This window comes from Glossina fuscipes, unplaced genomic scaffold (assembly GCF_014805625.2).
Source record: "Glossina fuscipes isolate IAEA_lab_2018 unplaced genomic scaffold, Yale_Gfus_2 0, whole genome shotgun sequence".
NCBI classification, from domain to species: Eukaryota; Metazoa; Arthropoda; class Insecta; order Diptera; family Glossinidae; genus Glossina; species Glossina fuscipes.
The window spans coordinates 17,629,864-17,642,608 of NW_023998414.1; the positions used below are offsets into that span (position 1 = coordinate 17,629,864).

Consider the following 12,745-nt stretch of genomic DNA (forward strand, 5'->3'; position numbering starts at 1 on the left):
CGGCTTTTTCATGGCAGTGCTATATATATATATGTATGTAAAACAGAAGTATAATTTTTCCTGTTAATTAGTACGTAACGTAAAACCGAGAATATTATTAATTAAGTAAATAAAGTGTAATAAAAAAGTTATCGAAATAGAAATAAGAAAACATTTGTAACGAGAAAGTGACTAGAGAACGCGCACGTTTATCTTACTTGAAAAGGAATATGTTTATAAAATAAAGGAAATTATTTCTTTTCTTTGTATTATAAGTTTTGCTTGTCAATCGTAACACTAAGTGGACCACAAAAACGTTTCAGTTTCCCGTTAAATTATTGAATCATTATTATTATATGTATTATTATTTTTAAAAAATATACTATTTGGACTATAAACATCATCACGAACATGTAAAAAGTGTTAAATAACCAAATTTTGATGGGAAACCATTTAAATGAAGTAAATGAAAAAACTTTGTATTTTTCTTCTATTTCGATTTTCAGTTGTTATGTAGCTGCTCTTTTTTTATGTTTGTTTTTATGTTTTTTTTTTTTTTTTGATTTTTGACTTTTTGGTTTTTGCGTGTTCGTGTTTTGCTTCTTTTTTTTATATTTTTTATTTCTTTGTTTTGAATAGTTATCAAATATCCGATTATTAATGAAATATCCAATGCCTTATGCTATACGAATGTTACTTATAATAGACTTGTTTGTCGTTCATGTGTGTACGTAAGAGAGAAAGTATGTTGTCATCGTCGACAAATCATTACTGCAAATACTGCAAATAACACAACCGAGAGTATGGGTCTCATTAAGGATGCTGATGCGTGTTGCATGGCAGCTGGTTCTTCTCCTGTAAAAATATTAAGAGATCATCTATGAAAATATTGCATGCGAATAGTGTGTATAAAAAGCGATTATATACGTGGAAGGATGATTGGAAATTGTTTTTATTTTCAAAGAACATTTCGCGCACTTTCCGCTCTGGTTTCGTTACATCCACACACGGGTCGGTATCATTGACTTTTTTATTATAATTGCTAATAAATAAAAAATGTGAGGTAGAGAGTAGGTGATATAAGGCATTAGGAAACATGGAAAAATTTTGAAATGAGGATGACGGAATGTGGACGCGGAAGAAAAGAAGGACCCGAGAGAAGTCTTTTTAAAGGAATAAAAGATTAAAAATCAATATATATATGAATTTATTTAAGAGTCTATGTTGATTGGACAATATCCGTTCGCTCCTCCATTTAGCTTATTATAGGTTTTGCAGAAATTCAGATTGTAATTTATTTACGTAGTATAGGTAGGCATACTTGTCTCAATTTTATCTATTTTGGCTTTGCAAATAGATTTTTCAATCTTTAATGCGGTTTTACTAATAACTTAGACATGTCGAGAACATTAACTGAACAGAAACATTATCTTGATTTTTATTAAAAATCGTTACCCCATATTAACGCATTCACACGCCCACAATTTCGATATAGAAAATGGATATTCAAATAAATATTCTGAAATGAATTTCATTCCATTCGTTAGTTGATTTCATCTATTTGTGATGGTTAGTTGTTAAAAGATATGTATGTAAGTTGGAGAATATTTGCATATGTGTACAGACCATTGAGAACGTGTACAATAACAGTGCCAGTAATATCATTGCCCAGCATGCACGTATAGTTTCCTGTATCATGACGATTGGCATTGGCTATGTAGAGACGACTCAATGCACGTCCGGGTAGCATATCTGTTTTCACGCTGTAAAAAAAAAAAAAAAATAACAATAAAAATCATATTTAAAAAGAAAACAGATCACATCAAGAGCAAACTCTAAACGGAGCAACAGCGTTGGTTCCGTACAAAACTTATGCAATAGTAAAAGTATTGAAAGTACACAAACAAAATAAGGGAAAATATTATTTAGAGAAATTTTAATAATATTAGCTTATCGAACAATTCTGTGTGAATAGATAGACACACGCACTTACACATTCATACTTATAGGTAAATATATATTGAAAAGAACTTTATTTATATATTCGAAGCATACAAAGCAACGGAATGGAAGCCAAATGCATCTATTCTCGATGTTTGCATAAAAACTAACGGAATTATGTGGAGTATGAGAGCCATTTAATTAAAACTCTATAGCAGTCACGTAAATGCAACGCGTTAACTTTGATTTTTTTTTTATATTAAATCCTATGTTAAAATAAGAATAAAAAGTAAATATTTGTGGAGAGGTAGGTTATGTGAATTTTCAATGATTGTACAATCGAATAATCATTTAATTGGTTGCAGAATCTAAATTGTTTTCTAAATAAAAATTTAAACTCCCTTTTGGACAATACATATGCTATTTGCAAATGCACACAACATGTATGCAAAATAACACGGATTTCGAAATAAAAAGGCATAGAATCGTTTCGAGGGAAACAACAAGGTAAATAGATTTTTTGCAAACCAATATTCATCGTTAAGTATACGCCTGAGATGTTATATGCGAAGTGATCGGAAACGTGCTCCGATCTGAAACAAAATATATCGGTGTACTAGATTTCATCAAAATATCTTAAAAATCTGCCGCCTCTAGGTTGAGCAAAGGAGAACCGAACGGACGGCTGGACAGACAAACTTAACCTGATTTAGAGAGTAATGCTGAATCAATTGATATAATAAAAGGTGCGTGTATCACAAGTCCTTTTGTGTGTTGCATACATACATCCGCACTAACTTAATATATTACCCTACCTTTGCTTTATTTCTGCAATATTGAGTAACAATAGTACAATTACATTTAGTTCCATGTTCCATGCACTTTTCGTTTAATTTTTCGTAAAATTTTCTTCTTTATACCGTTGCACTACACTCCATTATTATAATAAAAAAGTTCAGTGCCATGCACGTAGAGTAGTTCGGAAATCTGTCTTGGTTTTTGCAATTTCCACATTTATGTTTAAACGACTGAATGCTAAAGAAAGCCCATAAAAATAACAGATCCGGTTTCAACGTTGCTGGTATATGGTTACTGCCCTAGCAGTGCAGATGTTATTCAGAATACGGGGGAAAATCTGTTCTTTTCAATTTTTCAATTTTCATCGAGAAGCGAAGGTATTTTCTCAATCGTGCTAAACAATGCAGGGCAACGTTTTTACTGGAGTCTGGTGTAATGATTCACAGAAGTTAATTTTAATAATCTGGTATAATCTCATTGCATGGTCTATCGTAACGATAGTACAAATAAGTCAAGTCAACTAATGGTTTGTGACATTGGGAAGTTCCCAAGTACAAAACGAACCCATCTCTTGCTGACAGTTTAAGATCGATTGCTTTCACCAGCAACTTGTTCTCACTATAAACTAACGAAAAAAAAATCTCTTGTAAACAAGCTTTCCTTGACGCCTGCTTTGACATTGTTAAGCATGAATATACCCCTGATGTTAACATTATCGGTACATATTTTTGATATATGTTGGTTTTAACGATTGATGTCAACTCGTAACAACATCAACCAACAACAACAAAACTTATTTATAAAAACAGGTAACATATGCGTATCATATTTTATATAATATAAAGAAGAAGAAGAGCAAAAAAATGCATTACATCATATATGTTAGAAAAATACTGATTTTACAGGTAAACTGATGCATATTACCGCTGCAGTTCATCTGCAGTAACAACATTCTGCTGTTGTTTTTCTTTCAAAAATAATAAATAAAATTTTTCATCGGGAATTTATTTCCGACAGTGGATTAAAATTGCATTTTTTCACAGTCAAATTCACGCACGCCTGGGTTTTGAAAAGATTTGTTTGATTCTGCGGAATAGGTGTTGTTTGGTGCTTTCCCGGCTATGGAGAGTCGAAAACGTATTTTAGCTTTTCACTATGGATAAAGTAAGAATGGCATTCAAGCGTTTATGAAGAAGATGTATTGAAAGAAGGCAGTGTCAAATCTGGTCCTCTGAATTTACCAAGTCCTAGGAGTTCAGTTGAAGCTGCTGAGGACAAAATGATGGGATTAACTGATGCAAACCGACAAATAACACACAATTTGCAGCATCGTTGCGAGATTACATTCATCGAATGCGATCGTTCATAGTAATATATTTATTTGGTATAAGGAAAGCGTTCTTCATTTCGACCAACAAAAATGACTTTGAAATAACTTTTCGAACAGACCAATATATGGTAGAGTTAACACTTAACATTGCACTTTCATATGGTAAATAAGGGGACCCGAGGAGGAAAGAAGTGTAAATTGATTCGACAATGTACTAATGATTCAAAATTTCAAGAATTATCATTTCTCTTATATTAATGTTATAGTCTTGTACACACAATAATTCACTTGCAGAGACCTTTGATGTATTAGTTTAAGGTGAATGGTCGATTATAGTGTTTTTTTTTTTTTTTTTTTATTTATTTATTTGTTTTAATTTGGATTTTGGCTATTATACGCGTATGCATGAATGCGTTCGAATGCTCTTGAAATTGTTTAAAAACATGAATTTTTTAATTAAATAAAGAATTTTTTCCAGTAACCACTAATTATTTATTTGATTTTCTTCTGGTAAATTTTATTCATTATTTTAATGAGATTATTTACATATGTAGTTTTTGCAGCCTATTAAAAAAGATTAAATCCCTCTTTTACATACATTATATGTTATATAATATATATTTTGCAAATGATGTATGTGTGTATGGATTGTTGGCATTGCTACGTAAATTTGCATTTGTATTTCATTTTCATCGACCAATTTTGTATAAAAGAAGCTTTCGAAAGTCTTTTAACATCTTAACATTGAAAGAGTACCGTCTTTATAGATTAGAAGATTGGAGAAGAGGAAGATACATTTGATTTGGCGAATGACTGATTCGATTATTATAATGTATACTCTTAAATGAATAAGCGATTTTTGTAAATGCCTCTCGTGAAATTGAATTGAACTAATTGTACATTTGCTGTACATTCGCAGGCATCGAGCAACGTAAAATGATTTCAAAATTTTAGCATTTCAAACGCACAATCTATGCATACTCAAGCAGGCACTCATCCATCCACCACTTGTTTGTGGTATTAAGTCATTTTCAATTTAAACTTAATTTCCCATTTTGACAGTTTTGTTTTGTTTCTGGTTTCGTTGGTGCACGAGAGATGTCACCATGTCAGATACAAACTTACCTAATGCCGCCACGACTGGTGTCATAGTTAAGCATGCGGGTGCCGTGACGCCAAGTTATATATGAGGAAGGCTGCGGAATTTTCGAAATTACACATTGTAACTCTATTGTGCTGCCTGCCTTGTAATACTTTTCGGGGGTAGTGGAGCCACGTTCATCAAGTATTTCCACATGAGGAACTGCAAGTGAAATGTAAGTGAAAGGGAAAATGTACAAATAAATAAGCAAACATTTTCTCTCTCTTAGAAGGTGTAAATGTATGCATAAACATTCACACTTTATATAACGCATCGAGGAATATTTTTTTTTGAAGAAATTTCCCTTTAATGAAATCGTAACATTTAGAATATAAAACGAATGAACATTCGAAGCACAAAATTCATATATTTATCTCCTTGTCAACCATTCAATTCCGTACACGCCGTACGATACATAGTGATACCATTCCAATAGTGCTTTTGCTCTATTAACGCGCTATATAAAAAACGTTTTGGGAAATGGTTGTGAAAAGGAACAATAATATGCGTTGTAGCAGGTACGTCAAATTGTTCATGATCGCAATAATTCGAAGCAAATCGATCTTTTTGCTTCGAAAATAGTAGACATAATAGAGAGACTTTAAAGCATCATAAAGTAGTTGGGAGGACGTGGCGGGGGGACTACCTTTTGTTGATACCCAATTATTGCACAGAAGTATTTCTCAAAAATACAAAGCAACAATGGGTTTTATTTTCTACTAATGCACAAAAAGACAAAACGAAATTCTTTCTTCTATTAGCAAACGATTCAAAAAGCGATCCTGAATCGATTGGTGGTATAAGGAAAGTAGAGTGAGGATTGCATAAACATATCCTTGCGCTGCAAGTGGCATGGGATGTAAAAATAATAAGAGATATATGACATTTGATTATTCAGTTGAAAGAAGCTGAGTTTGGGAAATCAGCGAAAATTTCTAAAATAAAAAAGCATTTTAATGTATTCACCATATAGTACGTACCTTGTCCTTGCGAACATTATTAGTTTTGCTCTGTGTAGAGCTCTGTTAATGGTATAAATCTGACTTCAGAAGAAGCCGATGATAATCAAATGTGGTTCATTTTGTTCCCAGAAATTCTTAAAGTTCGTCAATGCTGTCAAAATTGTTATGCAATGGAAGAATGGCAAAAGATTATCAACCGAAATAAAAGTTATTTGGCTTAGTTGTGGAGTTGGTAAAGAATTGAATTTTGTTTGAATTTTGGCAAATAAATGCCATGAAGTTTTTTCCTTACCCTATATAGCATTTAATTGCTACATATATGTACATATATATATATATATGTAAATATACATAAATATATTTATAAATATATAAGCTTATATTATATCATATTTGTATACATATTTAATACAATAGATGACGTTTTGAGGTCGTAATCGTGATTTCAAAACGCGGACAAACGTCAGCTGCAGACGGTGAAAAATAACGCCCGCCACAGGCATTTGCAATAAAATTTCATACTGTAAAAAAATGTTCTCAATTTTTGGACTGGTTTGATAAACCGTGCAAAAACGAGTGGTGAATATTAATTACTCCGTGAATGCGATCATCTAAAAAGAGGGCTTTGTCTGTCCTACATCACTTGTCGTATGGGGTATATCAAGCTTGTGCTTCCGTATGTAACATCCAGAGACTCACTTTTCATTATATTTATCTGAATTGATCTAAGCTTGTCTGTCCATCTGTCCATCCGATGGCTGCAGATGCAATTTGTTGTTCAACCCCAGAGGTCGCAATTGTTGAGATATTTGGATGGAATTTGGTACACTGGCGTGTTTCGGCTCAAGGACGAACGCTTTCGAAAATAGTTTGCATCGTACCACTTTCTCGACCACTCTCCACATAACGTATAATTTTGAAAAGTTATTGTTTGAAAAAATTTGCAATTGTTAGAATTTCGCGCCAAAAATCGCTAGTTAATAGTGTTTCGACATTTCAAATTTGTGCGACCTATTTGAATCGGGTGAGGCATTTTTTTGAACCGTCTGCTAAAATCAATAAAGTGTAGAAGAAATTAACCTTATCGAATTTGGACTCTGTTGGTCTATTTTTTGGTTTCCATCCCATATAAAGTCTTCGATGAATTATAAATCTCTACAAGGGAAATCTTTCAAATTTTTGATATTTTATGATGAAAATTGTTTCATAAGCGTAATTTGATATAAATCTTCAGTTGATAAATTTGGATCAACTAAGTCTATTTTTTGGGCAAAATCGTACACAAGGAGTGAAGTTATGAAGTATTAATCTTCATATGTCAAAAAATTGAAATTTCGTAGGGAATTTAGCTTGCAGAGGTTTGGTTCTTTGGTTAGGCCCTTTCGTAGAATAAAGAAACCAGAAACAACAACAACAAAACCAAATCAAGTAAAAAACATTACACTTCCCGGTGAAAGCCGGACAGGATTATACAGACAGTTTGTATGGCGGTGAGAAAATCTGGAAGGAACGTAAACGTCTAAGTTACCTTAGTAGTAACATTAATAGATACATTTTGTAATGTAATGTCAAGATCATTTAGAGTGTTGGTAAAGTAAAACTATCATATAGAGGTGGTAGAGGACATGCCCAATGAGGCAATGAGATAGAAATAAATTTTAATCAACAATACACCTGATGGTAGATGTAAAATTGAAAATGCTTTGAATTTGTGTCGCAAAATGCGTTCGCAATGTCCAGAATTTAAGGAGTTCGTTCCTCATATCCGCACATGTTCGTGTGACAATAGAGATTGCATTGCAAATGACTTGGAACCGCTGCTGCATTCTTTGCATGCATTCTTTCGTTTTGACTTTTAGTGCATTAGTTTGGCAGTTTGGATCAAGCCATACATTTGTTCATGTGTACAAATTACCCGAATGTGTGGACGTGGAAAAAATTGGCACTCATCAAATCCCGATATGTGGCAATAACAGCATTATGCTCAAGCTTGTTTGAAACGTCATGAATGTATCATGGGGGAAGACAATTTCTCACAGAATTAACAACCGCTCGTTATTGTGACTATAAAATTGTTTTGTGTATATACGAACTTACATATTTATGACATGTTATACACTCACAGACACAGATGCAGATGTATGCGCATATATAATAAGAGAATTTTGCGTGTGCATGGAATGATTCGTATGTTTTTACGCACTACTTACGTATGAATATGAGTGGACATAGCGAAAGGTTGATTGTCATGAAACTTACCAATTACAGTTAAGTAGGCTAATAATACTAGTGGCGGATGTGATGAAACTTGACATTCATAAGGACCCTCGTCACGTTCATTGGCGTATTGGATTAAAAGTTTCCAATCGTTTGGCTCTTCAAACTCCAGCGAATATCTTGAATCACCGCTATACGTATGACGACCGAATGTGATGAGCGCCAAGTCGTCGCCTTTTCGTCGCATCCATGACACCTGCAGATCAAGTAAACGAAAAATTTTAATGACAATAATACTGCGACCGATCCGCGATGGAAAACACAAAAACAACATTTTTTTCCTTCAAAACTACAGATGGTATGCTTTAATTCATTGGTAACATGCACATAATTGAGTGAATAATTGACAATAACAGGTGAGAATCATTTTCTTTATACATGTATGTAGATGTATGTATTATAATACAGTTAAAGTGTGTTTGCATTAGAAGGAAATTCTTAGCGAGCAGTCACTCAAAGGCGACCGACCCCCTTTTTTGTTTCGTTTAATTTCATTTTTGCATTTCAAATGTATTTTTGGTCTACAAAAATATCTCAAACCTTAACGAGTGGAACATACCTCAGCACATTTCGTGAGTATGTGAGCCTGTTTGATATTCGCAAGGAGGACTTTATTGAAATCCGCTTGTTTGCAACGCATTTTTAAATTTTCACATTTAATCCATTCTGTATTTCAGTGTTTTAATTAGCTCACGTGTAAAGGAACCAAAGCGATCCTACATCTAGATTGAGGTTTTGAAATGTTTTCAACAAAAGCTTATGATATATGAGGGAATAATCTTTCGTAGTTATATCTTTAGTCTGTCTTTAAACTTAAATCCACAGTATGTGTTATCCCGTCGAAGCACTAGATAGCAGAGTTTTTTCCTTTGACGTAATAATCCGTCTTATTGGTTCTTTATGATGGAAAAAAAAACCGCTTGAAAGTCATCGATTAGAGTCGCTCATCAAAAATGGATAGGCTATGATAATTGAAGTTCTGCACACAGTATGGGACAATTTTAATCAATCTTCAACTTTGATTACAACTGGTCATAACAGTAAGCGTTCTTCGACGAACTAGAAAGGTTTAATCTACTACGAGCTTCTTTAATCTACTCGAGCTTCTCATTTAGTAACTGAGGAACGTAACCGATAAAAGCCAATGTAATTCAACTGAGCGATTAAGAAAAACGCGATGGCCATGCTATTTTCATTTTTAATATGGCAATGACCTTAAGCGGGCATTAGAATGAACTCTACTGGGATGTGTTGTCAATTCTATGCGCTGATCTCTCTGATTGCTGTTTCTCTCAGTCGATGATTCATGGTCTCCCTGAGTAGTACCTCCCCGTCACTGTTGCTACGTTAGCAAAACATTAAGTCCTTTAAGAGGAAAGTTTTCATCCAAGGTTTATCTGGGGTAAAAGCATCATTTATTTTTTGATAATAAAAACAAGCAACAAACACTGCAGAGGGCCACGGCCCACCATTAAATACTTTAGGTCACCGAACGTTTTTCATATAACGATTGTCCAAAATAAGGCGTTGTGTGGCAAGCGGTCGAAGAATTGATCCGATCCGTACCATCCCCAATAGCGTTGGTCCTTGCGTGAAAACACATCATTGTATCAAATTTCATGAAAATATCTCAAAAATTGCGTCCTTTAGGTTGAATATCGTAAAATAAGATGTAAAGACCGACAGACGAACATAGGAACATGAACAAACATAGCTTCATTGCTTCAGAATTACTTTTTACACAATAAAAAATGGATCGGTATAATAAAAGGCGAATCTAGTGCAAGTCGTTCCGCCTTCTGTGTCGTCATAAACTTTATACACTCTTGTAGCACAAGCGGTATAGAGTATAAAAACAGATTGAAAAACCTTCAGGCACGTATATGACGTATATGAATGTATTTCATAGAATCTCAAGTTAATAATTCATAAAAAATTTAATTGGAGGGAAATGTAAGCTTTCAGCAGTTTCGCCTTCTTTGCGGCAACTACTATGCATACTTCCAACAGGAAAACAACAGGATTTTATTTATGGCCACAACTGTGTTGTCGTGTGTAACCGTGTAATAATAACAATATAACGTAAAGCAAAACAAACGAAAACAGCTTAGGAAAAGTTGATTTATTTGTATCATCCCACAAAAAATAATTCAATTTTCCCTGGGGAATGCATAACGAGTAATGAATAGTTCTGAAGATAAAGACTCTCGCATGATGCAAAAAAAAACAAAAATGTGTTATTGGAAAATGCTTTGAATATAGCATAGGCATGTTTTTTTTTCTATTTTTTAATTTCAGGCGTGCTTATCCCTTAAATAATAAAATTGAAAAGGGATCAAGAATCTAGGCATAGCAACTTGGGACAATGCTTTCATTTCGGACTTGTGCATTTAGATATCTATGGTAAATTCAACGTCGATCTTATCACTTATTTCGAATGTGATAACTTAATTCGAATTTTGAGATAAACTTTCATCAATAGTCTAAGATATTTCTTCGCGCCATCTAAAAATCGAAAATGAAAACGCTCCGTCTTGATCAGCCCATTGATCATTATTAACGGCACTGATGGAATTCATATCTTCTAATACATTACTTACTCTCATTGGTGGGATATCACCAAGCAGAACTGTGTGTGTCTTTCAATAACGTCGAATATTTCCGTATTTACTGCTTCGATTGGCTTTCCTAATAGTTAGACATGTGCGTTTACGTGTTTGTATATTAAGATAAATGCGTGAATGAAAGCGGTTGCACGTTGAAATATGCAATTCTTTTTGATGGATTGCTAATGAAATGAAATGGAAAGGCTACGACAGGCTCAGGCACTTGCCTGCACATCGTCAAAGTAAAAAAAAAAAAAAGGCAAGTTTTTCACAAACATCTACACAAAATAAACGCTTACAAATATGAACACATAAAAATCGTTGTATAAGTGCTTGCACATATATATAGTGTGTAAGCAAATTTTTTTCCTCAATACTGATATGTGCCTTGCTCTGTGAGTGGCTGTGCTATCTGTAAAACTTACCGTCTTTCCTTGCAAATCGTTTACTCTACAATGCAGGAAAACGTTCGATCCCAGTTGTGTGCTTACGTTAACTGTTGTGTATGGATCGGCAAAGAATGGAAATGGTTCGTGTGTAGTTGTATCCGTTATTTCCAATTCCTCATCTTCTGGTGTATCTGTGAATGGTGACGAGAACTCTTGCCAAAAGTTTTTTGGAAATGTGTCGAAAGGATCTCCGGCTCTTGGTCGTTTCACTGCAAGCAATAAATCAAAAATTTGAGAAGAAAAAAGAGAACCAAAAATAAATATTTATTTTAACTGAATGACATGCGGATAGATAGATTTATAAGTCAGCACTTACAAGGTGATGAAAAGGACCCGATATGTTGCAATGTTGAATAAATTATTGCAAATAACCAAATTGCTTTTGATTCCATAGCTATCAAAAAAAATTGAGTAAATATTCTATCAATAAATAACATTATATTATAAAATAGATAAAAGAAGACTAATAAAAAATATATTAAAATATATTAAAGAATATGCGCAATCGCTTCTTTTTTATTAACAGTAACAGTACAGCAGCAGTAGGAGATTGCAATCACTTTTCTTCTGACGTTTGCAGCGCGCTGATCAATATTGCCTTTAAATACTAATTCCTATTGTTTTTTTTCTCTTTTTTTTTTCTCAATAACATGACGCAGTTACTCAGGCGATGTCCCCTATTCGTGTAAGAAAGATATAATGAAAGGGGAAGGGATAGCGACATGGCTGCAGCAGTGTCATATGTTCGCGGACTGAGCACTCGCTATAGCAACCATTAAAGTAAACTCGGCCACACTTGCGATTTGAAGCCGAGACTTTGGTGGTTGTGTTAGTTGTTGGTTAATCGACTAAAATATTCCGTAGCATGATCAACTTTGAGGACCTTGCCTCGTGTAAAATGCCTTTGGCAAAACATCGAATCTGAAAAGCTCGCGCCAAATTATTTATCCGACATACTTATCCGAAACAAAAATTCAAAACGATCTTTAAGGCAATAGACTTAAATATTATATAATTATAAGGAAATTTCTTCTATTAACTGACGTCATACCTAGACCATTGAGAATTTTTTAAGAAACCAACTGTTGTTTTGCATAATAAACGCTTTGAATTCATTAGAATAGATGGAAAGAAATGCATTACCGAAAGCAAATTATATCTTGGACATAGCAAGTGTAATGATCGTGTGGCTAGTATTCTAAAAATCATCATCAAGTTTGGGAAGATATTGGTACCCAATTACACACTATGTGAATTGAAGT

General features: G+C 33.7%; 1 protein-coding gene across 5 annotated transcripts in view; it reads right to left on the minus strand.

Annotated features, from left to right (window-relative positions):
• Nucleotides 1-596: 596 nt before the first annotated feature.
• The window catches only part of LOC119644699 (hemicentin-1), a 162,622-nt gene continuing 150,473 nt past the window's right edge, over nucleotides 597-12,745 (minus strand). For all 5 annotated transcript variants that reach the window (XM_038044425.1, XM_038044404.1, XM_038044399.1 and 2 more), the window contains 6 exons: nucleotides 11,800-11,877; nucleotides 11,460-11,692; nucleotides 8,411-8,624; nucleotides 5,174-5,351; nucleotides 1,606-1,742; nucleotides 597-834 (listed from right to left, as the gene is read on the minus strand). In XM_038044425.1, the coding sequence (XP_037900353.1) occupies nucleotides 731-834; nucleotides 1,606-1,742; nucleotides 5,174-5,351; nucleotides 8,411-8,624; nucleotides 11,460-11,692; nucleotides 11,800-11,875 (942 nt within the window). In that variant the 5' untranslated portion in view covers nucleotides 11,876-11,877 and the 3' untranslated portion in view covers nucleotides 597-730. The remainder of the gene's footprint in view (nucleotides 835-1,605; nucleotides 1,743-5,173; nucleotides 5,352-8,410; nucleotides 8,625-11,459; nucleotides 11,693-11,799; nucleotides 11,878-12,745) is intronic.